Source organism: Meles meles, chromosome 4 (assembly GCF_922984935.1).
Source record: "Meles meles chromosome 4, mMelMel3.1 paternal haplotype, whole genome shotgun sequence".
Taxonomy (NCBI): Eukaryota; Metazoa; Chordata; class Mammalia; order Carnivora; family Mustelidae; genus Meles; species Meles meles.
In genome coordinates, this window is record NC_060069.1 from 40,632,656 (window position 1) to 40,660,351 (window position 27,696).

The 27,696-nt window shown below is 51.3% G+C and overlaps 1 protein-coding gene across 3 annotated transcripts in view; it reads right to left on the reverse strand.

Moving 5' to 3' along the window:
- Positions 1–27,696, reverse strand: part of ADCY5 (adenylate cyclase 5) — a 145,985-nt gene that overhangs the window by 10,972 nt on the left and 107,317 nt on the right. For all 3 annotated transcript variants that reach the window (XM_046002129.1, XM_046002127.1, XM_046002128.1), the window contains 8 exons: positions 27,535–27,675; positions 23,089–23,111; positions 22,138–22,282; positions 21,014–21,111; positions 17,982–18,069; positions 5,083–5,199; positions 4,550–4,714; positions 1,485–1,660 (listed from right to left, as the gene is read on the reverse strand). In XM_046002129.1, the coding sequence (XP_045858085.1) occupies positions 1,485–1,660; positions 4,550–4,714; positions 5,083–5,199; positions 17,982–18,069; positions 21,014–21,111; positions 22,138–22,282; positions 23,089–23,111; positions 27,535–27,675 (953 nt within the window). The remainder of the gene's footprint in view (positions 1–1,484; positions 1,661–4,549; positions 4,715–5,082; positions 5,200–17,981; positions 18,070–21,013; positions 21,112–22,137; positions 22,283–23,088; positions 23,112–27,534; positions 27,676–27,696) is intronic.

Genomic DNA, 27,696 nt, shown 5'->3' on the forward strand with positions numbered 1-27,696 from the left:
GGAAGTGTAAAAGAGCTATTAAGTTTTGAAGAATTAGTGTGGGAAAAAATGTAAGTTTCATTCATAATTTTATATTGACTACATATTAAAATAATATTTTGAATATATTGGTTAAATACAAAGATTAAAGTTGCATGTTTTGCTTTTTTAATAGAGCTACTAGAAAATTTTAAATAATGTACGTGGCTTGCATGATTAATCTATTGGACAAAGCTGCCCTAGAGCCAAGCCAGTGTCTCCCAAACCAGAAAGAACCTCTCTCTGTTCTCTGCTACTGCTCCAGCAGGAGGAGAGGGGAGGCTGCAGGTGGGGGAAGGAGCATATACGAAAGAGGAGGCCAAATTCCCAGCTCCTGCCCTGATGGAGAGTAGAAAAGCCTGGACCTCCTCCCTCCCCTGGTCCTCACAGGACCGTGGGCTGCCCCGTTCCTGGAGCTACTGTGTGTCCTGGCTGTCTGCCCACAGCTCCACACAGCCACTGAGAAGGGCGTCCTTGGATCTTAGACCCTTCATTATACCTTCCTGTGCTCAGGTGACACTCTCTTCGCTGGAAAGTGGCATTTCTGACACTGGAGTTATGGCCTGTTTCATCTATGACTGTTCTGCCACTGGCTGAGTGCCTGGAACACGGGAGGCCCTTGATAAATACCTTTGGATGAATGGATAGATGGATGAACGGATCCCTTCCTATAACTTGGGGAAAACACAGTTTGTTGCATTTTCTCAGGGGACACAGAAAATTTTTTGCACTTCCTGGTGTGTCTGTGTGTGTGTGTGTGTACTGGGGTGATGGGAACAAAAGCATATTGACATCAGGCACTTAATGAACATTTTACTACTATGGATATGATTCCCATTTTACTGGGAGCTAGGCAGCCTGGGGTATAATTCTCAAGCTTGCTACCTAGATGCGAGACCTAATGACTCACCATTATAACTAGGAGCCTTTGAGCAGTGGACAAACTACCCAACCATCCATGGAAGCCCTGTCTACTTGGCTAGGTTGCTACGAGGATGAAAAGGGATAATGCATGTCCCAGTGCCTAGCTCGAGGCAGGACACTGAACCCAAGAACAACAAAGGCTGTTTTTCTGCTCCCACAGACATTGCTATTCAGCTCTGTTGAATCTTGGCCCCTCCCCGGGCCTGAGGTGCCACAGGTAGATGCGGTTAAGTGGAAACAGCTCATCAGAGGCTGCCCTGAACAAATGAGGAACAATTCGCTGAGTCCTGAGGGCAGGACTGAGTAGTAAACTGGAAGCAGAAGGACAGCAGGACCTAGTCACCCTGAGGCCACCCCCCATACTGGGGAAGGGAAGGAGGGAAACAAGACACTGAGGTGCTTTGCCCAGGCGGTCAGCTGGGGAGGAACAGAACACTGCCCTTGCAAGACCCCTGCACCCCAAGCTCCCGGCCACCCACTCTTCTGGCCTCTCCGCAGTGCTCCAGACCCAGCCAGGCATGGGGGGGGGGGGTGCCACCTACATGGCATTGGCGGTGACCAGCAGGTCAGCATTGTCAAAGAGTGTGACGCGGGGCACCTCAACGATGAGCACGTATGTGAGCTCAATGGCCAGCATGAGCACCAGCTTCCCGATGCAGCTGATCTGCAGGAACACGGAGCAGGCCAGCAGGCTGAGCAGCACGCTGTAGGTGAAGTACTGCGGAGAGAGGGCGGCTAGCTTCAGCACCCTGGCCCCACCTCCCCCGGCCCACCCACCCTCCAGCATCCCCCCCAGTCTGAGCTGGCCACAGGCCAAGCCTGCTCTGAGGGCATTTCTGCTGCTGCAAACTTGGAAGGTAGAGAAAGGGCCCGGGTTAGGAACCAGGAGCTGGGGCTCCAGCCTGTGTGGCTAGGGTTAGGCAGTAGAGCCCCGAGGTTAGAGCAGGGCTCCAGGCTCCCACAGACCCGAGTCTTACCCCTGATTTATTATGGACTGTCTGTGTGACTTGGGCCATTTATTATTCAACCTTTCAAAGCCTCAGTTTCCCCATCTGCAAAAGCTCGTGTGTCATGGGCTCACTGAGACCGTTCCATGAGCTGAAACCACCTGGTGGCTTATGCCTAGCACCCTCAGTAACTGTGGGGAGCCCAGGCGCCCCAGCCCCTGACCTGCAACTTTAAACCCAAAGTTCTGAAAACGGAACGTGTTTCAGGACTGATAGGGTGGCAGCGATGAGCTGGCCTTATCTGGTGGGAAAACCATTCCAGCCGGTGTGCTGCTAATTAGCATCTTCATCCTGCCTCCTGTGCCGACGCACACATCTTGCTGCAGAAGTACTACTGTATGTCATTGGCAGGGGCTGCCCAGACTACACCGGGGGTGTGACATACCCTTTTGAACTCCAAAAAATTCTGAAATTCAAAATATATTTAATCTGGAAGCCTTCAGATGAGGGACTGTGGCCCTATAGGATTAACATTAGGGAGGTCCTTTGAGCTTCAGTTTCTTTCTCAGATAGCAGAGGAGCTGAACCACGGATCTCAGTGGTTCCCTCCTGCTGTCATCCCCTGAGGCTAATCCTAGACATGTCAGCATCATTATTATTAGCAAGGGAGAGAGGCAGATGGAGAGGGAGAAGCAGACTCCCCACTGAGCAGGGAACCCGACACGGGGCACATCCCAGGACTCCAGGATCATGACCTGAGCCAAAGGCAGACGCTTAACTGAGTGGGCCACCCAGGCATCCCTTGTTATTTCTTTTAAATTTAGCATCATTACTTCTGAGTCAGACTTTGGGTGTCACTCTTCGCTTCCTCTGCCCACCATGGGCTGGAGGTCAAATGGCAGTGGAGGGCACTCCCAGGTTGGACCTTTGCCTCCCAGGGCCTTCTGGAACCCAGAGAGTGGCTATAGAGGACCCCTGGTGACTGGTAACGGGAGGGAGCAGCCTCAAGCCACTACCTGGAACAGGGAGGCTCGCTCAGATAATCCAGCCCCAAGGATCATACTCCGGTCCTTGGGAGCAGGGGAGGGATCGTCCAGGGCCAGCCTGGATTCACATGTAAACGCCAAGCCAGACAACCAGGATGTCAAGGCTTAAAGTAGGTGTCCTGAAGGGCCTCGGAGTCTGTGAGGAGTTGCTGTGTCAGAACATTGTGGGGTCCGGGGAGCCGGAGAGCTCTGTACTGAGCAAGGCCTGGGATCAGTGTGAGTGGAACTGGTGGGACTGGTGAGGCGTGGAGGCAAGGACCAACTATCTCCCACAAAGAAGGAGCTAGAAAAACCTGCTACCACCCCCTTCCCCCATTCCTCAGCTTCTTCCATGAAGCAACCACCAAGGGGCAAGTACAAGATCAAACACAGCCTCTGCTTCTCTGCAGCCAGCCCTCAAGCAGCGGCTCCTGTGCTCAGACAGCTGTGGGGCCGGGGGCGCGGTGGACAGAGGCAGGAGTGGAGCCTGGGCTCCATGGGGGGAAGAGGAGGAGGGTTTGGCCTATACCCCGGGGCAGGAGGGAGAGGAGCACCCATCTAGGTGAACACTGGCAGAGTCTTGCCCCTCTGAATTTCCCTTGCCCCCTCCCAGGAGGGGGTGGGTGGGGGAAGCCAGCACCATGACAGCCCAGGGGGCCCTCACTGCAGTTCTGGACCTTTCTGTCAGTCCTGGGCCCTTCTGGGATAGGATGGAAGATTGGACCTTGCCCAGGAAAGGGCAATAACTCACAGGTTGTGTGTGGGCCACATGCAGCTGGGGTGTGGGCATGGCCCCGTGCATGGAGTGGACACCCTGGGCAGGAAGCCTGGCCCGGCTGCTCCCTCAAAAACCACTCCCCAAGAGAAGGGTGAACAAAGCACCTCGCATTCCATAGACACTTAATGCACGCTGCCCTCTAAGGACTCTTAGCACTGGTTTCTAAACCCAGTAACCTAGAGGTATAATTTCCTTGGGGGCGATGAAATTGTTGTAATTAGCAGATTCTGCTGATGACCGCACACACGTGTTAAAACACTAATAACTACTGAACCGCAGACTCAGACTGGATGACCTTGACGGCAGAAGGGGGTTCCTTGGCTTCCCTCCTGGCTTTGGCCCACAGCAGAGGAGCTCAGGCCGTTTCTCCTGAGGCAGGCCTGCTGCCACAGCCGCGGGTCCAGAAACAGCTCTGCCCTCAGGGTGAGACCGAGAATTCTCTAGCTAGGCAATCTGGGTGAAAGCTCTGGCTCTATGTATCACTGATTAGCTGTGTGACCCTGGGAAAGTTACTTACCCTCTCTGGGCCTCGGTTTCATCTGTATAAAAAAAATATTCATCATGTCTGTGTCACGGGGTTGCTGTGAGGACTGAATGAGTGACGCCGTGTCAGAGACTTGGCACAGGGCCTGGCACACTATGGAAAGGACAGCCCTCCTGCTCTAGTGCTGGGGTGAGAAGGCGGGCCTTGCTCCCTGGGGTCCGACACACGCAGCAAGAGCCTGGGGAAGGGAGGTCGCTGGGAGGGCTGTGAGTTTGAGAGCCCTGCCTCCCTCAGAGCAGCAGAAGGCAGGGAGGGATGGGGTGGGAGGGTGTCTGACTGCCCCAAGAACCCCCCACTCCCCACCCCTCCGTACCTCAGGGAAGTTGCAGCTGGGCCACGAGCTGCGGCAGAAGCCCTGCTCGGCCCCCAGGCTGTAGTTGGCGGCCGACGCCACCACATGGCACGCGTTGACCTGGCCGGTGCTGATGTTGTGCTCGTCCGCCAGGCAGCCCAGCAGGTTCTCTGAGTTACACGTGAACTGGGGGCAGGGGAGGGGCGGGTGAGCCGCGGAGTCCATGACATAGACGACTCACCTCCTACGGGGTGGCCCGTCCCCCCCTGGACTCAGGGGCAGCCTGCTGCAGACCAGGGATGGGAGAGGAGCCTGGAAGAGGCCAAGGAGCCGACAAGGTCTGCCCGTCTGCCAGGCTGGGACTCGTCAGCTTCCCTGGGGAACGCCTCTGGGTCCTTCTGGTTCCGCCAGCCTCGCGGGCAAGGGACCAAGAGCCTGTGTGAGAGGCTCCACAGTCAGATCTGATTCTGGACCTGAGGTGAAGCCCTAGTAAGAAATCTGGGGGCGAGAGAACACCAGAGTCGGGGAAGGTTCTGGGAGGTGGAGCCGCCTACCATGTTGACAAAAGCCGAAAGGAACACGAGGGTGATGGTGAACACGCCCACCAGAGTGCTGTTCATCTTGGACCTCACGATCTTCCTGGAGAGGGTCTGCAGTGGGGCTGGGAAGAGCTGCCCCGGGGAAGAGAGCAAGAGAACAGAAGTCAGCAGGACGCAGCAAACTGCCACAGGGGAGTTGGTGAAACCCACCCTCCCCCTCCCTCCCACCCCAGAGGGCTTCCTGATGGAAGGAAGGAAGCTAACTTAACCCCAACAGAGTGCAGGAAAAAGCACAAAGCACGGGAATGCGCCAGGTGAGCTGAGCTGGCCAGGATTACAGTCAGGGAGGGGTGGGAGGTGGCAGCTGGGGGTGCTTGAAGGGACCCAGAACTTTCCCAGGGAGGGTCAGAAGGCTTCATGGCAGGAGGAAGCATGGGTTTGAGGATTTGGAGAGGACCTGGGGTCTGGAGGGAGGGACAGGCTGGTGAGATGGGGGCAAAGTACGGTGTGAGCGGGAGGGTGGGGCCCTGGATGAGTGAGTTCAGTGAACCTTTTTTCCAGGACTCTCACTGATCTCCTGTTTGCTCACCTAACCCTTCCTACATTTCCTTCAACTAGACAAACTGCATGTCCACTCAAAGACCCCCTGCGGCTCTGGTAACAAAATGACCCACTCGGCCAGATCTGACATTGGTGGCTTTGTCCACCATGCCCTCCTCATCTCCAAAGAAACCTAGATTTAAAAAGATGTTGGCAGACACCGAGAAACAAAGGGGTGGACTTGGGCTTCCCCTGCCCCTCCCACCTCAGTGCCTCCTGGTGAGGGTGGTCTGCCACACAAATGCCAGGTGTTCTATGGAAACCCGGAAGGGCAGAGGAGGGTGGAAAAAGTACTGGACCAGGAGTCCGGAGGGTTCTAGACATGGCTCGTCCTGTGCAGCCCTCAGCAAGTCACATCCCTTCTCGGCAGGCTCCCCATCGGTAGGACTCTCAGGGCCCTGAGCATCTATACACATCTATACACAGTCTGGCCAAGGAGGCCAGACTACACGGCTCATCCCTCCTCTGATATGGACAGGACAGTCACACAGACAACTAAACAGGCAAGAGGACGCCCTGTAACCACTCAGAGATGGCTCGTTCCTACTGTGCAAGAGATTGGCTTGTGTGCTATGGTGTTTGCTGCTGGCCCGTACAGGGACCTTGGTGTACTGCTCCCAGCTGCAACCCCCACTCATTATACGCAGAGCACCACGTGGGCCCATCACACCTGCCCCACGGGGCTTTGGGAAGCTGGCAGTTATATGCTGATGTGCCTGCTGCCTGCTGTGCTGGCAGTCACAAACCCCCTTCATCTCTGACCCAGGAGTCTCGTGTCCCCTGCCAGCATCCATGACATTGTAAGGTTCACTTCCTAGCTTGCAAGTAAGGTGAACCCGAATCTCAGACCCTTCACAGTTCTTGCTGCTAAGTAAGTGCCCTGCTCACCCCTCGGTGTTGGGCTTTGAGCTGGGTATGCGTGTTGGGAAACAGTGTATCTTTTCCACCCAAATGCACTTCCAGCCTTCCAACAAGGCCACCTCCTATTCAGCAGAAGGAGACAGAGGACCACAGGGAAGGACACACACAGCAATGGTAGAGGTCTCACAGCCTCACACTCTATGCAGGCCAGTGAAGACCTTGGATTCCAACAGGGGCGACCCCCCATCCATATTCACGTATCATCAAGTCTGTGGCATTATTCTGAAAATACACTTCTTTTGGAGTAAGAAAGAAAACACTCTGGTTAAAGCCACTTCTGTGGTAGAAGGAAAGCCATGTGTGATTTGGAGAGCATAAGCTTCGATGAACATCCTGCTTAATGACACAGAGAACAGAATATTCCGCTCAAAGGAACAGAGTGAATCCAGAAACAATGCCTGACATTTCTGATCAGTTGATTTTGACAAGGTTGCCAACATGATGCGGGAAGAATAGCCTTTAAACAAATGCTGCGGAGGCATCTGGATATCCACAGGCAGAAGAATAGCGCTGGGCCCCTCCTTCACACCACATACAAAAATTACCTTGAAATGGATCAGAGACATAAATGCAAGGGATAAAACTACAGGACTTGGAGAAGAAAATATGCAAGCCAATCCTTGGGACTTTGGGTTGAGCAATGGTTTCTTAGAATACCAACAGCACAAGCAGAAAGAATGAATGAACGGAGGGAGGGAGGACAGAAGGAAGGAAGAAAGGGAAGGAAAGGGAAGGAAAGGAAAAAAAAAAAGAAAAAATAGATTACTTGGATGTCATCAAAATTTAAAAATTCTTGTGCTTCAAATAACACCACAAGAAAGTGAAAAAAGGCGAGGCTATAGAAAAATTGGAACCTCTATGCATTGCTGGTGGGCACAAAAAATGAGGCAGCTGATGTGGAAAACAGTGTGACAGTAGCTCAGCCAACGACATATTGAGTTCCCGTATGATCCCACAATTCCACTTCTGGAATACCCAGAAGAATAGAAAGCAGAGGCTTGTACACCTATTTGCGGACTCGTGCTCACAACTCACAATGGCCAAAAGGTGGAAGACCTAAGTGTCCACCTATGGATGAGTGGATAAACCGAATGGGGAATATACATCCAATGGAGTATCATTCAGCCTCAAGCAATGGCATGCTGGGCCCTGCTACGGTGTGGACATCACCTTGAAGACAGCAGGTGGAGTGAAAGAAGTCACAAAAGGATAAGTACTATAGGACTCCACTTTTTACAAAAAGATTTATGTGTTTATTTGAGAGGGAGAGATTGAGCGAGCACGAGTGGAAGGGGCAGAGGGAGAGGGAGAGAGAAAATCTCAAGCAGATTCTGCACTGAGCACAGATCCCAATGCGGGGCTGGATCCCTTGACCCTGAGATCACCATCTGAGCTGAAACCAAAAGTGGGATGCTTCCCCGACGGCACCACAAAGGCGTCCCGCTGTAGGATTCCGCTTGTATGAGATACCTAGAGGACTCTAAGTCATAGAACTGCAGTGGCATGGTGGTTGCCAGGGGTGAGGGCAGAATGGGGAAGTATGGTTTAATGGGCTTAAAGCTTCAGTCTGGGAAGTTGAAGTTCTGGAGATGGCTGGTGCTGACCTTTGCACAGCAATTTGAATGTATTTCATGCTGCTCAACTGTACATTTGGAAAAGGTTACCATGGAAAATTCTGTATTATGTGCATTTAAAAAAGAAAGTGAAACCCAGAAAATGGGAGAAAATTGTTGCAAATCATATATCTAATGCGGGTCTTGTACCCAGAATACAAGGGTCGGGGGTATAGCTCAGGGGTAGAGCATTTGACTGCAGAATACAAGGGTCTCCTCTTATCCATCTTATTCCAAGACCCTCCACTAGATGCCTAAAATTGCAGGCAGTCCTGAAATTATATATACTACGCCTTTTCCTCTACATACACACTTCCAACAAAGCTTAATTTATAAATTAGGCACAGTAAGAGCTTAATAACAATAACTACTAATAAAATGGGACAATTATAACAATGTAATGTGATAAAAGTTATTGACTCTGGTCTCTCTCTCTCAAAATATTTTGCCGGATCCACCCTTCTTCTGCTGGTGATGTGAGGTAAAGTGCCTGCATGATGGGATGTGGTGAGGGGAATGACGTCAGCACTGTGTCATAGCATTACGTTCCCACTGACCTTCTGACCACAGGTCTACTGCTTCCAGACCATAGCTGACCCCAGGAACTAAAACCACAGAAAGTGAAACCCTAGATAAGGTTTACTGTATACAAAGAGCTCTTACAACTCAACAATAAGACAAACAATCCAATTTTAAAATGGAACAATGATTTGAATAGCTGTTTCTCAAAAAAATCTATATAAATGGCCAAGAAGCACACAAAAGGATGTTTGTCATGAATCATCAGAGAAATGCAACCCAAAAGAGGAGCTACCACTTCACACTCCCTAGAAGGCTATATGCAAAGAGTCAGGTGTTGGTGCCAGCGTTGGTGAGGATGTAGAGAAGCTGGGTGGAATGCAAAACAGGGCAGCCGCTTTGGAAAACAGGTGGGCAGTGCCTCGAAACGATAAGCACAGTTACCAGATGACCCAACAACTATACACCTAGGTATTTACCCAAGAGAACTGAAAACCGAAGAGCATGTAAGAGCTTGTAGACAAAAGTTCATAGCAGTACTATTCATCATAGCCTGAAAGTGGAAACCACTCCAAGGTCCGTCCCCCGAGGGATGAACAAAGTGGGACACAGCCACACAACGGGACATCATTTGGCCGTAAAACAGAATGCAATGTTGTCACATGGTATGTACGACATGGGTGAACCTTGAAAGTATTATGCTAAATGAAAGAAAACAATCTCAAAAGGCCACATATTGTAAGATTTCAGGCAAATGCATACAGAAAGAGTTTGAGGCTGCCAGGGGCTGTGTGGAGCAGGGAAGGAAGAGGGACCGCTAAGAGGTCTGGGGTTCCCTTGCATCACTACATGAATGTACTAAAAACAATTACAACTTCATCTGCCTTTATCAAAGTGAATCTTCTGTATGTGAATTGTAGCTCAGTAAAGCATTTATTAAAAAAAACTCTGCTCAAGCTCTGACTGGCTGTCGGACCCTGGGGAAGGCATCAAGGGCTCTGAACGCAAGTTTTCTTATCGATACCTGGGGGATATCTCTCTCCCAAGAGGGCTATAAGACTCAATGAAATGATCCATTTTAAAGTGCTTTGTAAGCTGCAAAATTCAACAGAAAATTTAGTTAATATTTGCATTTTTTAAAGAGCTCTGTTGCCAATAGGAATGAAAGTCCTTGTTTCCTAGTAAAGGAATTTTTTTGTTTCACAGCTGGGGAAAGTGTCCTGGCACTAGCCTGAGGTACGACAGATGGTTCCCAGTTTGTGTCTGCCTCAAATGCTGCCATTCCATCGTACTCCTCTTAACCCATGTTACTTAAATCGTTTCAGTTCTGATCATCCTGCCCATCAGTCAAAGGGTTTCTTTTATCATTTTGCACCCACCAGTAAAATTCAGGCAAAGGCTATTAGTAGATGCTAGCAGAAGGTGGCTGGGGAACAGGCTATGTGTATGGGTTTCCCGGTGATGATGGCACCAGGCTCACAGGAGCCACCTAGAAGTCAGGAGAAGAACTGCAGGCTATTTTTTACACTGAATCCAGAATGTAGTTCTAACATCTAATGAACGATTGATGGGTGGTAGCGGGGTGGGGGTGGGGGGGTGTTTATATATATATATATATTTTTTTTTAACTAATTTTTATTAGTTTTGGAGGTAGAATTTAGTGATTCACCAGTTTCACGTAACATCTGGTGTCCTTCCATCAAGTGCCCTCCTTAATACCCATCACCCAATTATCCCTTCCCCCCACCTCCCTCCTCTCCAGCAACCCTCAATTTGTTTCCTAGAGTTCAGCATCTTTTATGGTTTGCCTCCCTCTCTATTTTCATCTTGTTCTTCCTTCCCTTCCCCTATGTTCATCTCTTTTGTTTAAATGCCACATATGAGTGAAATATGGTATTTGCCTTTTCTCTGACATATTTCACTTAGCATAATAATCTCTAATTTCATCTACATCATTGCAAATGGCAAGATTTCATTCTTTTTGATGGCCAAGAAATATTCCATTGTGTGTATATACTACATCTTCTTTATCTATTCATTAGTCGATGGACATCTGGGCTCTTTCCATGGTTTGGCTATTGTGGACACTGCTGTGATAAGTACTGGGATACAGGTTCCCCTTTGAATCACTACGTTTGTATTCTTTGGATAAATACCTAGCAGTGCAATTGCTGGGTCATGCAGTAGTTCGATTTTTAACTTCATGCATTGAGTTGCTACAAGCCGATTTCTTATCACCCTTTTATTTTTTATTTATTTATTTTTAAAGATTTTATTTATTTGTCAGAGAAAGACAGCACAAGCAGGGAGAGTGGCAGGCAGAGGGAGAAGCAGGCTCTCTGTTGAGCAGGGAGCCTGACACAGAGCTCCATCCCAGCACCCCAGGATCATGACCAGAGCCAAAGGCAGGTACTTAACTGACCAAGCAAACCAGGCACCCCTCTTATCACCCTCTAAAAAGACCTGCTCTTAACTTTAATACCTCAGGCAGGAACCCAAGAATTGCTGTCTTGAAATCTCCAGAAGATTCGACATCCTGCTCTGGTAATGGTTTATATCCTGTGATCAGAGTTCATCCGTATGTTTGCCCTAAATCCGGTCTTTACTAATCCCAGTGTGGATGGTGAAAGTCTTCACCCAGGGCACGTCTTCTCACAGGGACGCACCATAGCTGCTCAAAGACCCTGGAGACCGTTTCTTTACAGCAGGATAATTGTGCCCATGCAAACCAATTGTTCAATGCCTGCTCACTGGCAATTACAGCTCGGAAAAAGGATTGATTTTTTAAAAATTCCAAACCAGTACTTTCCCAGTCTGATTAGTTCAAATCAATTCAACATAAAAAACAGGAGTGGGGACATAATTAATAAATCATGACTGGGGTGAAGGGCAGTTTTGATCCTGGCCTTTCATAAAGCCTCCAGGCAAATCAATGGCAAGCCTGGGGCCCTGGATCCCTGTCTGTGATGTGGGGACAGGGTAGTGTAGAGATGGAAAATAATGATGAAATCTGATGGGAGAGGGGATGCCTGAGTGGCTCAGTCAGTTAAGCATCTGCCTTCGGTTCAGGTCATGATCTCAGGGTCCCGGGATCAAGCCCCGTGCTGGCCTCTGTGCTCAGCAGGGAGTCTACTTGTCCTTCATCCTCTGGCCCTGGCCCCACTTGTGCTCTCTCTCTAATAAATAAAATCTTTTAAAAAAATCTGATGGAAAAATTCTTTTTTTTTTTTTTTATTTAATCCCCTATGTTTATTTATTTATTTATTTTTTTCAGCGTAACAGTATTCATTCTTTTTGCACAACACCCAGTGCTCCATGCAAAACGTGCCCTCCCCATCACCCACCACCTGTTCCCCCAACCTCCCACCCCTGACCCTTCAAAACCCTCAGGTTGTTTTTCAGAGTCCATAGTCTCTTATGGTTCGCCTCCCCTCCCCAATGTCCATAGCCCGCTCCCCCTCTCCCAATCCCACCTCCCCCCAGCAACCCCCAGTTTGTTTTGTGAGATTAAGAGTCATTTATGGTTTGTCTCCCTCCCAATCCCATCTTGTTTCATTTATTCTTCTCCTATCCCCCTACCCCCCCATGTTGCTTCTCCATGTCCTCATATCAGGGAGATCATATGATAGTTGTCTTTCTCCGATTGACTTATTTCACTAAGCATGATACGCTCTAGTTCCATCCACGTCGTCGCGAATGGCATGATTTCATTTCTTTTGATGGCTGCATAGTATTCCATTGTGTATATATACCCCCTCCTCCACTGTTGGTGGGAATGCAAGCTGGTCCAACCACTCTGGAAAACAGCATGGAGGTTCCTCAAAGTGTTGAAAATAGAACTACCCTATGACCCAGCAATTGCACTACTGGGTATTTACCCTAAAGATACAAACATAGTGATCCGAAGGGGCACGTGTACCTGAATGTTTATAGCAGCAATGTCTACAATAGCCAGACTATGGAAAGAACCTAGATGTCCATCAACAGATGAATGATGGAAAAATTCTTAAGAAAACTGTCTTTCTGACAAGAAACCAATTTAAAAAAGCAGTAGCTTCTACCTCACAAGATTTTATTTAAAAGATACGGAAACTTTAGAGGTCAACCAAAGCAGGCAGAAGCTGACCAAGCTCCATACCACTGCTCTCCCAGGGGGTTAAATGGACACATTAACAAAGAAACAAACAAAGTGTCTTTAAGAAGAAGGACTATGGGCTCTGGAGTCACGAACCACTGGGGTTTAAACCCCAGCTCTACCACTTCCTAGCCTCAAGGCTTCGGGAAGGCTGCCTAACCTCAGAGCCTCCTCATCGTCATCTGCAAGACAGATGTAATAAAAGCCACATTAGAGGCTTAGGAAACACAGCCCAAAGGGGCAGAGCTGGGATCCAGACTCTAGACTGCTGGACTCAGAAGCCATGGGAGGAACCTGAAATATACCTCCTGAAGTGAAGAGTCCTCTATCCCCAAAGGAACATGAGTCTTGCAGCGACACCCTCCCCCAACAGCGTGGGACCCTGAGCATGCTGGTGGGAGGTGAGTCGGGGGATTCTCCAGTCATCCCACAATAGAAGATACCTAAGAGGTAAGGGGTACTGCTGTGTAGTCAGACCCTATTTCAGAAACCGGGGACAGCAGTCAGGCTGCGGGGGTCGAAAGGAGAGCCGGCACAGCGAAGGGACCTGGTGAGGACATTCAGGCTGCGGGGAGGGAGAAGAGGTTTCTGGAGACTGCACAGAGCCACAGAGCCTAGATGCAGCTCTGCTCACAGTTCCCGGGAGCTCAGACAGCTGGGCCCCAGAAGTCCATGGGGGGCAAGCTAAGAGAGAGCCAGCAGCCTGGAGGAGAAGGAGATTTAAATACACACATGTATGTACCCGTGTACACATGCGTGCAAGCACGCACACACACACACATACACACACACACACACACTGCAAGAACTATGGCACCGATTCCTCCTTCTGTGCCTATCTACTCCCAGCCCCAAAGAGCCCCAGCAGGAGAGGAGTCTGGCCTTTCTATTACGGAAGTGCTAATGAGCCACAGTGAAGATAGGGAGTCCAGGCCGGAATGCAGGGTAAGGAGGGAGCCACCCCTTTCTACCTATCTGGGTGGTGGTAGCAAAAATACTGGCACTCTCAGAAGTAGGCCTCGGGGTGCCTGGATGGCTCGGTCAGTTAAGCACGTGCCTTTGGCTCAGGTCATGATCCAGGGTCCTGGGATCAAGTCCCGCATAGGACTCCCTGCTCAGCAGACAGTCTGCTTCTCCCTCTCTCTCTACTCATGTTCTTTCTCAAAATAAATAAATAAAATCTTAAAAACAAAACATAAACATAAATAAAAAACAGCATAGGCCTGGGCTGCCTCATTGGATGATGGGGCAGAAGCCACAGGGACGTTGATGGAACAGTTAGTGATGCGCAAAGAGGGAAAAGGCTATACTCAGGAGACATGAGTGAGCTCACCATCCCTGGAGGTAACCAAGCAGAGGCTAGCCCATCCTCGTATGGTTGTCATAAAAGGATTCCAACCTCAGGTGCGTGTCTGGGCTGCTTCACTGTCCCAGCCATTTCCAATTTGAGATTCCCAGTCTGCGGACCCCATGTGATGACAAGGAGGGATTTAGCATGGCTTTTTCTAGGATGAGCAGCTCTAGCGCCCAGGTCAGCACAGATGCTGAGGGAAGGGAGGAGTGACACGTCAGATGTCCAGACCAGCCCCAGAAGAAAAGAAGTGCTTGAGGGAGGAACCTTAGGGCAAAGCAGCCCAGAGACAGCAGGGTCCTGAAGGGCAGCTAATGGGGCAAGGAGACCAGGAGACCAAGGCCCCAGGTGAGCCCCACATCTAGGTGTGAGTGTGAACCGGGCCTCACTTGTCAGGAGATCAAACAAGCCCAGGATGAAAAGGCCATCAGAGCCCTGGGTGGCGAGCGTCAGACACCTTCCCTCAGGAAGGTCCCAGGCAGCGCTCCCCGACACACAGCTAAGACAACAAAGTGGGCTGGTTTCAACTAACTCAGCCCACACTTTCTTCACAGTTCTCTCATCGAAAAGGATAAACTAGGGACATCTGAGCAAGTAAGCCCCTGCTGTGCTGGGGACATGGGAGAACAAAGGGAACAGAGAAAGACACCTGTGGCTGACCGAGCCGCCCGGTATGGATCTGCTGAGCCCAGGCCGCGGGTAATTTAGGAACTGTCGTATCTCATCACGAAGCCACCACCCGTGACTCCTGAAAAACCGTGGAACGAAGATGAGAGATGTCTGAGGTCTAGCAAAGAGCAAATGTTTTCAAAGGGAAAACAGAATGACACGGAAAATTCCAGTCTAGTCAGTGTCGGGGCCATACCTGAGAATTTGGGATAAAATCAACTCTCAGTTGGGGGCGCCTGGGTGGCTCAGTGGGTTAAAAATAAAGCCTCTGCCTTCGGCTCAGGTCATGATCCCAGGGAGCCTGCTTCCTCCTCTCTCTCTGCCTGCCTCTCTGCCAACTTGTAATTTCTGTCTGTCAAATAAATGAATAAAATCTTACAAAAAAAATCAACTCTCAGTTGTCCGCCTGCGGGGCTCCACCACGGGCCACACACTATGGGGACACAGAGGCCAAAGGAGAATTACCCTTCACATCTTAGTGTGCCAACAGTTCGTCCGCAGCACGGAGGAGGAAAGGATAATGAAATGGGAGAGGAATTCATACTGCAAACAACTTCTCAGGTTGGGGTCTACTTCCCAGAAAGTGAAGAAATGCTGAGATGATATATCAGAGGTGGGGGCGGGGCGGGTGGAGGGGAAAGGACACAGCAGGACCTTAAGGTGGGTGTTCGAGTCTACTTAACCCTTGGCCCAAATCAGTTGGGGCAAGACTTGATAAGTCAGGGAGCACTTTTTTCCTAAATAAATTGTTTGGAGGACCTATACTGTAAGATGGAAGCAGCAGCCTCCCCGCGCATTGAAGGGGGGCTGTGTGTGAGGGGCGAGGGATGGAGTGGGGCCTGGAAGAAGGCACTCCCTTCCCCAGCCTCCCCTGAGGGGACCCTGGCCTCCTCAGAACTGTCAGAAAAATCAGTGTGTTGGACAAAGGAACTGAGAATAAACTTATTGAATGTGACAACAATTACAAAATAGATTCAATGAGACACAAGGAGGCAGGAATGATTTTCATAAATAATCCTGAAGAGTAGCAAAAAGAACTCACCAGACCAAAGTATGAACTCAAAATGGCCAGGGCAAGTGGGAGATGAGCCTTCCTCCCCACCTCCTCCCCTACGCCCGGATATACGTGTGGGTCAGGAAACCCAAACCAAGTGAAATCAGGGAAGCTCAGGCTTACCAAAGCAGCTAACAGGAAAGAGGGAAATCTAGGTTCTAGATTTAAAATCAGAGACCACATACAGCTTTGATTCTGACTGGAATAAGCTAACTAGGTACCTCAAACAGACAAGGACTTTGCCTCAGATTATAACTTAAAAAGAAAAAAGATTCTTCTGGACATTCAAAAAAGAATGTTTAAAAGGCCCTTTTTAGCTGTGGTGTACTGTTTTTGTTTTTGTCTGGTTGTGGTGACTTACTGTGGTAAAACATATATTTCATCAGGTTAGCATTTTAACCATTTTTAAGCATACGATTTAGTGGCATTAACTCTCTGCACACTGTCGAGCAACTGTCACGGTTCCACTCCCGGAATGCTCTAGTTCCAGACCCTTCCATCACTCCATACAGAAAGTCTGCATGCGTGAAGCCGTAGCTCCCCATCCCTGCTCCTTCAACCCCAGGACCATCTAGTCTACTTCCTGTCTCTATGAGTTTGCCTATTCCAGAGATTCCATAAGTGGAATCCTATAGTCTATGTCCTTTCGGGTCTGGCCTCCCTCAGCATGTTTTCAAAGTGCGCCCATGTTGTAGGGTGTGTCAGAGTTTCACGGCCTTCCGTGGGTAGAAAACATTCCCTCACAGAAATGCCATTTTTGTTTATTCACCTGTCCATGGATAGTTGTATCGTTTCTACCTTTTGGCTGTTGTGAATGTACCACATGCTTCTATAGCCATGAGATGGAGAAAGTGGAACTGGCCTCTGGGACAAAGCAGGCAGGGGGGCAGGGGGAGGCATGAGAACAGCAAGACCAAAAGGCAAGGTGTGACTGAACACAGAGCCTTGAGGAAGCAGCGGGTGAAAGGCTGGAAAACGGGATTAAATCCTACACTGCTCCAGATGATTCCCAGGGGGGCCTTCCAGTTCTGATCATTGGTCCACCAAGACCTTGACCATTAAATAATTAAACAATTAACAGTCTAATGAAATACCCTGCCTGGAGGGTGGAGAGAGAAAGGGGAATTTGGAGGCGACCAAGGTCTAATCCTTCCAGAAGAAGAACGCGGGGGCCACAGTGGTATAGGTAGAGAATGATGGCGGAGACTGCCCCTCACCTTTCCTGGGGCTTGGCTCCAAGTGAGCATCAAAGAGGAGCATAGAAATGGTTTACACAGAAGCTGGAAGGGCTCGTACCTGCCTAGGGACAGAGCACTTTCTGGACTAGGCTGGCCTGTGAGGGAAGTCTTAAATCACTAGGGAAGGAAATGAGGGAAAGTGTTGGTGGACAGGGCAAAGGGGAACATGAATGGCTTCCACCACAGACCAGAATGGCTTGTGACCAGGTCCCCTGGAAGGACACAGCCTTGGGACGGGGGGGTGGGGGGGACACAGCACGCCTAAGAGGAAGAGGAAATATGGGAGAAAAACAGAGAACAGGATCTCACGCCCACATTCTTGACTGTGTGGCTCTGTCTGAAACACTGAACCACTCTGGGCCACTCTCCTCATCTCTGTGATGACTGTCTCAAAAGTCATCATCCCTATGGTCCCCTCCAAGGCCAATTCCAGGCACATGGGGGGCACTGAAGAGGGTGTTGAGAGAGGTCTCTTCCATACTCATTCTTCCAGCAAATGTTTACTGACCACTGCTTTGTGCTAGACACCCTTCCTTCATCCCACCTGACACCAAGCGGACAGACAGGAGAGATGGTGACACGACCTTCTTGTTGCCAAGGTTGGCAAAGGCAGATGAGAACAACTACCACCGCTGTCTCCACGAACAACGCACTCCCTGTGGTCTAGGTCACTGCCGATGCCAAGCCAGAGGGGTGCCCCAGCATCATGCACCCTGATCCCAAGTGCAACTCCTGGGCTCCTGGGAGGAGCTCCTATCAGCAGGCTGGGAAGGGAGGGAAGGCGACAGAGGGCTCAGGTGCCAGCCAGACTCACCTTCACGCAGGAGTAGATCACGGACACAAATACCACCAACGTCAGCAGCAGGAAACAGGTCAGGTAGAAACTCAACATGAACATGGAGCTGGAAAAAGAGAGGAGGTGGGGAATTCTGGGGGCTCTGAAAGCCTCTGGAAGGAGGGAGAGATGGCTCCATCTCCCTGAACCCACTGCCCAGTCTCTTCCAGCCCCTGATTCACTGAGAAAGGGGCTTACACAGGCCTGTGCACTGATTCAGGACCCCCTCCACGATCGCCTGGCTCCCGTTCTTGCTATCTCCCTGCACGGCACAGAAGCCCGAAGCAGGCTGAATGGAGAAGCGAGTGTCGCCTGCTCGATATTTTGCCTAAATCTTAGCCATCCAGAGACTCGCTTCATTTGGCTTGGAAGGACCCATTTTAAAAGTCACTTGGTTATTCCCCCCAGGCAGTTACTCAGGGCTAGTTAAGTAACCATGAAGGCTGAAAACGGGATAGATGACCATCATTTTTTAAAACACATTTGTCAGCAGCCTAAGCAGACACTCTGAAAAATAGTGGTGATGTATCCCTTTGGGGGACAGAGTCCCTAAATCCTGTATCCTGCCAGGCCCCATGACAAGTCCTACTTGGCTTGCTAGTTCAACATGAAAATGCAAGGAGCCCCCCCACCCCCCCCACCCCCCCGTCCCTGCAGAGGCAGATCACAGTTGACCTTATCGTTCACCACGGGCCAGAATCCTCAGACAGGAGAGCTGCCAGTGACTTTCCATCTGGCCCTCCTGGGGCAGGGACTGGCTAAGGTACACCCCGTCATATCAGGAGGCCACAGAAATCCCTCTTCCCTTGCAGGGAGCGAGAGCGGCCTGGAGGTGCCAGGCGCTGTTAGCAGGTTATAGTCAAACGGAGGGCTTGACAAGGCAGGCGAATACCTCTAGAGAGGCATTCAAAGGGCGTCTTTGTTCCAGTCTCCCCCAGAAGCTAGCACTTAGATGCCTTAAACAAATAGAACAAGGGTAGAGAACTCTCTTCAGAGGGAAAGAAAGATCTTTAAAGTAGCTTTTAATGCTTCTGTAGAGAGACGACTGCTGGAGCAAGACTTCCATCAGCGCCTTGGCAGCTCGGAGCTGCAGCCAGCAGGGAAGGAAGCACGGCAGGCAGAGCAGGGACCAAGGGAAACACAGCCTACGAGCCACACTGCAGGAACAAAAGAGCGAGTGGCATAGAGGCAGGGTTACAGGGACCTAGGCTAACTGGACTATCGGGAGCAGCAATGGGACAGAAAGACTGGGTCGCTTCTTTATACCTGTAGCTCCATTTCCATATAAAAAAAAATGGGGTCCTGTGTCAATAAGGACCCACAGTCACACCAGCTCTGCAGCAGCTCAGCATGGGGGGCAATGGGCATTAGCGGCACCCACCAGAGTGGAGCTGGGTGCTGGTGTCTGTGGGGTCCGGACAGAGTCCCAGCAGACACACATGTAAGGGCTATCTCTGCAACAGTGTCTCATTACAAATAAAAGACGAATGGAGGCCTCCTGTACCTCCTGATAACATGCACTAAGGAGGACACATTGCTTCTGTGGGATCCTCACCCAAACTGCATAACCTCAACCGAATTGTGAAAACACATCAGACAAACCCACATGGAGACAATCTACAAATTGATTGGCTACCTCTCTTCAGAAGCTCCAAGGCCACAAAAAATAAGCAAAGGCTGAGGAAGCGTCTCAGATTAGATGGGACTGCGGAGAAGGAAGAGCTAAACACAGTGTGGGATCCTACCTGGCTGCTGGGGCACAAAAAGGCCGCTAGGGGCAACAGCAACGGAATTAGATTACAGTCAGTCAGATAATAGCGTCACTCCGGGTTAATCTCTTGCCATTGACCCTCGGCTGCTGTCACGGAAGTGTCCGTGTTAGGAAAAACTAGATGAAGGATGTCTGGAGACTCTGTCTCCATACCGCTTCTGTAAGTCTACCATTATTTCAAAATGAAAAGTCGAAGGTGTTGGGGTGAGGGGACTCTCCTAGATTCAGCTGGACTTAGGAGACATAACCAAACACAGCCAGGGGATCTCGAGTGGATCCTGGCTATGAGGACCTCAGGGCAGGAGTTGTTTGGAGATGACTTTGGAAATGTGAACATGAACTTGGTGTTACATGACTACAGAGAACTGGGGTTTATTTTGTTTGGTATGTGGGGCATTGTGGTTAAGAAGGAAAATGCCCTGAAAATAGGTATATGGTAAGGGCTTTTAGGGGGAAAATGTCCTTTCATCTAAAATTTAAATAATCAGAAAAAAACAGATGAAACAATGGTAAAACATCAACAATAATTATATCCAGGGGATGGGTGCTGAGGATATTAATTATCTTGCTTTTCTTTATGTTTGCAATGTTGCATAATAAAAAGTCACAAACATGTAGCTACGTGCATAATGCACATACCAGTGTACACACACACACACACACACACACACACACACATAACAGAGATAACACAAGCAATTCTCTTCCTTGTCTCCATGTGACTCTGTGACGATTTACCTAAGACTTCATTTCCGAGAGCCCTCGGGCTCTCGGGGGCCATAGGCCTCCCTCAGGGACACAGCCAGTCCTTGGAAGTGTTCTGCCCTATCTGTGAGAAAAGCCATCAGAACCAGAAATCCATTCTTTGAAATACCCAGAGGAGCAGAAAACCTTTATCTTTTGAAGATGTGTTAACATTTTTGCAAAAACGAAAGGTCACACAGAAGCAAACCTGGCAAATACTTTGGGTGATTTAAGGGCGACCGTGGTATGGGTGACAACAGGGTGAGATGATAAAGGATAAAGTGTCAAGAAGGAGTCTCTCATGCAGCAAGGCAGTCCCGGAGGGCTTCCCGCCCTGTCACGGGGGAGTCAGACTCCCGGCTTCCTGGTCCCTCCAAGGACACAAGCAGAAAGCCCTCCTTGTCTGAACAAGCCTACCCCCTGGCCCCCTCCCTGCTCTCCTCCATGACCCTTGTTCCCACCCTCAGAGTCCCGCAGCCAGGGGGACAGTACTCACTGGGGCACGATGGTGATTTGGACAAAGCAGATGAAGAGGAAGACAAGCGAGGCACAGGCCACGTAGGCACCAAATCGGTCATCCACCTGCTTGGAGTACTGAGAGGAGGGCGCAGGGTGAGGGAGGACCCGGTCTGCTCCAGCCCCGCCCAGCCCAGACACGCAGGCAGCCCACTCCCAACACCTGGGAGAAACCTGCCCTAGCCCTCGTGCTCAAGAAACCCGTCTGAAGTGATGTAACGCGGTGCCTGTGGGGACAGCAGCTGGACTGTGTCAAACCTGACACTTTCTGCGGGTCTGTGAGAGTCCTTCATAATGATCCTGGCTCCAATCACGGAGCACCAGCTACCGGCTAGGACACGTGCCCGTCTGTGATGTCCTCGCACACCCTCGCAAGAGCCCCGGGAACAGGACCTGTGTGGCTGCCACTCTGCAGAGGAGCGGACAGGAGGCCTGTTCCAAATCACAGCTGGGGGCCAACTCCTCCTGTGAGACCAGCCAGCTGCGCCCACCAAAGCTGTGCTGGCACAACGTCACCAGAGAGGGCGCTCGCGGCTCGGGTCCTGGTCCCCAGGGCCCGCAGCCTGTGCTCACAGGTCCGCCTCACAGGAGCAAGGTCGGGTCTGGCTCTGTCACAACGTCACTGGTGGCCTACAGCAAGTCGCCCAACCGCTCAGTCACAACTTAAGGAGATGGCACAGAGAGATCTTGACTGTTCCTTCCGACTTTTTGTCAGTGTGCCAAAGGCAGAAGGGAGGTCCTCTGGTGATGATGTTCATAATGGTAACAGCAATAAAAATAAAATAAATACCAACTAACATCACTGAACATCCGTGGCAGATACGATTTTGTGTGTTTTACACATATAGACTTGTTTAACCCTCACTATGACCCTCTGAAGAAAGTCAGAAAACGGAGGCATGAGGAAGCTACGACTTAGTCCTGCTGACCACGAAATGTCTCCCCGAAATCTCCATCTCCTAAGCACTGTGGCGTTGGAACAGGCGACACTGACAAGAAAGGGCACTTTCTGTGGTGACGGGGACAACAGGGAACTGTCGTCCTGTCCTCCTTCCCCTGGTCCTGGTCCTGCCCAGGGCCTCCTTCCCACCCAGGGTGCCCTACCTTCTTCTCTAAGTCAGGCTCCCTGAAGGTCAAGAGGAACTTGCGGACATGCTCAGACCGCAGCCTGTCGATGCTCCTGGCGTCAATGGCGCGGCCCAGAAATTCGTCCACTTCATCCTCAGGGTTGGCACTTTCTTGGGCATTCCTGGGGAGCAAGAGGAGCAGACGCAGGACAGGCTAACCACCAGGGGGCGCCGCTAGAGGGCCCACCCAGCACCCTGCACCCAGGCCCATCAGAAAGGCCCTAATAAGGGGCGGGGACTCTGGGACTGAGATCAGGATGGCCTGGAGGCCAAGTCCCCCCTCCTAACCCCACACGTGCACAGAAAACTGCCCATGTCTGACCCTCTGGCTGAAGGGCCTCGCTGACAATAGGCTTTTCTGAACTACTGATACATTATTGTAGTGTAATAATAATCTGACTTATCATGGAAGGTCTAATTGCTTTTCCCCACAGGTGACAGTCTCTGCTCTTTGCTGCCCAGCTGCACCATCATCCCGGACACCCTCTGGGAAGCAGGTTTCATGATCAGGCTGCTGCACGAAAAGCCCTATTCCTCAAGGTGACACCCAGTCGTCAGTGGGGTAGCTAGCATCCCAGAGCGGGGAAGTAGAAGAGAAAGAAGACATTCCCTCAGGGCAGTAGGATGTGACCAGGGGCCGGTGACCAACGTGCTGTGTCTGCATTTTCCTGAGAGCTGCGGTTCCTGTGTGTGTGTGTGTGTCCACACAGCCATGAACAGAGTATGCATGTCTGTAGTTGTGTGTGCACACATGTTCTGTGGGGTGAGGACACACGGGCGGCACTCGTGCCCGGCCTGTCTGCCCGGCGGCCCCTCTGTCAGCAGCAGGGGCTCCGGTCACTCTCAACGGGGCAACCGAGCTATAAGGCAAACTTGGGGCTAACCCTCAGGCCAAGAGAGCAGGAATAAAGAAAGGCATATTACTCACTTGTCCTTGGGGTCTTCGAAGCCCTAAAAGAGACGGATAGAGAGGGAAGGAAAGGTGTATGAGAATAGAGAGGACGCTTCCAGAAGGGACTGTGGGAAGGCAGTCCAGCTCACCAAGGAGCCTGCCCTGAGGGAGGCCTGTCACTCAGGAGTTTTTTCTTCCTTCCTTCAGCGAATACAGCCAGGGTCTTCCTATGGGACAGGAGCTATGCTAGACGCTGCAGGAGGCAGGCACTGCGATTTCATGTCATCCACTGGCAAAACCCAAGTGTCTAAGCAAATCCTGTCCCCACACCCAATTCCCCAATCTCCCCTTCTTCCTGGACCCAGGCAGGGTAGGTCCCTCTCAATTCTGCCTTGAAATAAGCTTGAAACAAGAGAAACCACTGCGTGATCAGTTCCCACATGTGTGCACACCCCCACCCCCACTGAACACACAAAGTTCCCCCATCTGTGAGCCTAAGAGAGTTAAACTCCAGTAACTTGCAGCAGCCTTCCTGGTATCTGAGAACCTGTGTGTTCTTCCAAGGCCAGAACTGGGTGGCCACCCGGCAGGTGAGAAACCTGCCTGCCATGGGAGTGACTACTGCTCACATACACTGGGCAGGGGTGAGTGTGACAGTCCCTTATTGGTTGCCAACCTCAAAGCCCTATTTACAGTTCATCTATGATGTCCATGAAAATGAGTCTCAGGGTGTGACCAGGTGTGGCAGAATGGAGGGTGGGCTCCCTGAAATGGGAAGGGGATAGAATCTGGGAGGTGGAGGCATCAGCAAACAGCCCCAGGGCCGTTTCAGATAAGGCTCAGGTTGCCAGGACGAAGATAGAAGGCTACCTGCAGTTTCTTGTGGCCCAGTGTGGAGCATACTGCTAGGCAAACACCGGGGTCAGCAATTGCCAGGTGAACCCAAATCCTAAAACACCGCAGACGTGTTTTGAAAATGCAAAAATCAGGATTTATGTTGCTCTCCGGAGCAACCAGAGAACCAGGGCTGCCAGATGCTAAAAGAGATTGGGGCCCACACTGCCCCAGTGTCTCCATTCTACCCCTGAGGGGAGGGCTTCCAAGGGCCTTGGCAGCCTCTAAAGGCAAATCCAAGTGATCCACCGTGGACTCTGAGCTCCTCCCAGGGTGCCTGGCAGTGGTCCTCCCTGGACAAGCCAGACCTTCTTCTTGCCCTCTGGGCATCATCAGGCCCGGGTGGTGACACCTAGTCCATGACACCATCCCAGCCTCGGCAGGAGGAATTGGGGGGAACTCACGTTGAGTGCTCCACCAGGAGGCAGGCCCATGCTGGGTGCTCCCGGGATCCATCAGAGCACGAGCTTAAGTGGGCAGCAGGGAAGCCAGGCAGCCAGTTCCTCACAGAGGGGGGTCTGTGGGGGGCTGGCCCTGAATTCCATCGCAGGGGCCGGCCATGACTTTACTCTGGGACCGAGGACAACTGAGCTACTATTATGCCAGCGCTGGCTTCTGCCACTCTGAAGTAGATCTGGCACGTTTTTAACAAACCCGTTTCTGACTTTCTCCTATGCTCTTTTGGTCATTCGCTGGGGCTGGTGCAGGACTGCTGGGGCTGGGTGGGGGACCAGGTCTGCTCTGGGTGCCACGTTAGCATGGAGAGCTGAGCACAGGGTAGTGTGTTGGCCGACTGACCAGGGCAGATGGTCATTAAAAACACAGTCCAACAACAACAACAAAAAAACCACAGTCCAGGGATGCCTGGAGGGGCCCAGTCAGTTGAGCATCTGCCTTCAGCTCAGGCTGTGATTCCAGGGCCCTGGAATCAAGATCCATGTCAGGCCCACATTCAGCGAGGAGTCTGCTTCTCCTTCTCCCTCTGCCCCTCCCCCCTGCTCATAATTTCTCTAATAAATAAATAAAATCTGAAGGAAAAAAAAAACAACACGTCCAGTAGACGGGGTTCAAGTTCCCTGGCCTGCTAACTAGTACCGGGACAGCGGTCCTAGCCCAGCTAGGAACCCCCAGACAGGTTCCTGCGGTTTGTACCACACCACTTCTGGGGAGCAGTTCCGGTTCTGTTTCATTCCCAATTCCTGTCCCTTTGGGCCTAAAAGCAGGAGCAGGGGCTGTGGCCCCTCCACTCACCCACCGGGAGGCGCAGGCTCGTTTGCCTGCCCAGCCAGCGAGCTGTGTCTTCCCGGAGTGCTCTGGCCCTGCCCACTACCCCCGGAGAACGGAAGGCCTCCCTGGCTAGATGAGCAGAGGCCCCTCTGTGTCCCTGCTCTCAACCTTCTTATTCCTCAGTACCCTTAGGGACCTTGTGACAGATAGGCCTAAGCACAAACCAGAGCAGCTCGCCACTACACTTTAAAACTGAGTCCAAGTTGGAACAAGATTTAAAGAAGTTAACTGCTGCCTACGAGTTGGTACCTTTCTTAGCACTCCCAGTCATGCTTAATCTAACCCCCAGTGACCCTGGTCACTGGCTGAAGTCAGGGGAGAAGCTCTTCCTCTGTGTATCCTTCTCAAAGATCTCAGACAAGCATACCACCAAACGCCGACAGTGTGCCGGGCAGCTTCTGGGACCACTCCATCCACAGCCTGGACACTCTGACTGCCCAGGGTGGGGGTGGTGGTGGGTGTCCTTCGACACTGGCCTCTGGTGACTCTGCCCAGCCAGGATGAGGGCCGGAGAGTCTCTTCTACCAAAGGCTGCGGCAGAGGTGTCCCCAGCACTCTGTCCACACACCTTCCTGTCCCTTCCTGCCAGCGAGGCAGCCAACACCACGGAGAAATCCTGTAGCCCGTCTCCCCAACGACACCCCTTCTCTAACTCTTCCAAGGCTCCTGGTCCTAACAATGATTAATGTGTCTGCTAAACCAGTGCTTACACTCCCAGCTGCCTCCTTTGAGACTCTGAAATAACTAAAGACTGCACTTATACCAAATATCACCAGGAAAAAAGCTTCCCAATGATTTTTAACAGAAAAAGCCCACTGGGTGCCGTTCCTGCCTGCTTGTGGCTCTTACACTCCTCGCTTCCACAGTCTCCTGCTCACCTCTGTCCTCTCCCTCCTATCTTCCTGTTCCCCCTTCCCCGCCCCCCTGAATGACAGACTCCCTCTCTGCACCAGGCTCTCTGTGATTCCCCGCCCCCCACCTCTGCCCACCCCCTCTCTGGTCCTGGTCACATGGATACAGAGTCCGCAGGAGATTATGAAACGGCTGGGGCGAGAACAGAGAGGACCCACCAACTGCTCTTTGCTTCAGGGAGGGCATCACCAGGAGGGGGAGTGGTGGCTGGAGATCTGTAGAAGTCCAAGTTCAAAGCCCTGGAGGAAGGCAGGCACCCTTCCTCCACTCTGACCCCTCATAAACTTGGTGTCTTATGAGTTGCTTCTTTACCATCAAAAATTAAAATGAAGGTCTTGACTCAATTCATTTTTTGACCCTATAGGTTTTCCTTAAACCCTGGTCATCTATTAGTTGCCAGCTAGCAAGGAGCAGAGTGGCCGGATTCCCAGCCTGTCCCTGGCTCAGCCTGCTGCCTCCGCTGGATTTTCATAGAATTTACCTGCCGTCCCTGTTGCTATAGCTAAAATGTGGTCAAACTCACAGATCCCAAATTTGTGATCCTAGTGCCAGCATGCCCCATCTTATTCCAGTACTCTGGCTCCGAGGGAACAAAGTGCTCTCCAGACACACACAGCTCCCTGCACCCTCCAGCCTCACTCATCCCTCTCCCCAGCGTGGGCGCCTCCTGCCTGGGAACCAGGCTGCCCTTGAGCTAAGGAGCGAGCGTGGATGTGGAAGCCAAGCTCTCAGATGAAAAGAAAGAAAACACTACTGCTGTATCCTTACCTCATCTGTCATCCCTCTTCCTCTTCATCCCACCCTCTGAATTATTTCTATCATCCCCGGCAGAACCCAGACGGTGCATCCCAAATTAGGTGGTCCCTGGTGTACTCAGGGAGAGCCGGGGCTGTCTGTCCCTCGAGGCAGACAGAGTCCCTTGAAAGGGACGTAGCACCCTTACCATGGCCTCTGCCCATCCAGTCTGCCTGCCCCACCCCAGACGCCTGTGGTTAGCAGAGACAATTCTCAGCACAGAGGGCTAGGGGGACAATCACCTGGCACTTGCCAGAAAGTACTGAGATGGTTTCTGAGCCCGAGGATGTGTTTCAGCTGCCTGGGAAAGGCGGAAGTCTCTGGAAGGATGTCTGAGGAGTTGCTGCCCCACCAGACAGTGCCATGGGAGGACTGGAGGCTCTGCCTGGACTCGGGGTCTGCTTCCAGCCTTTGGGACTCACGGAGAGAACCCAGGGCCAGAAGGCGGGCACTCTGGCTCCTAGCCCAGTGTGGCTTCTGTGACTCTCCAAGGTTCTATCAGGCAACTCGAGGGGCTTCGCCCAGTCCTCACACCCACGGAAGGCCCCAGTGCCGGGGCAGCTTCAGCACACACACGGTCCCACCTGTACTTACCATCCGCTTCATCTCCTTGGACACCTGGTTGCCCCCCAGGTGGTTGTAGAAAGGACGCTCGGCCCCCCAGTGGGGTGGGTTGTGCCCGATGGAGTTGGTTCTCTGGCGATTCATCTTGGCGATCATGGCCTTTTCTTCTTTCTGGGAGAGTGAAACAGACGG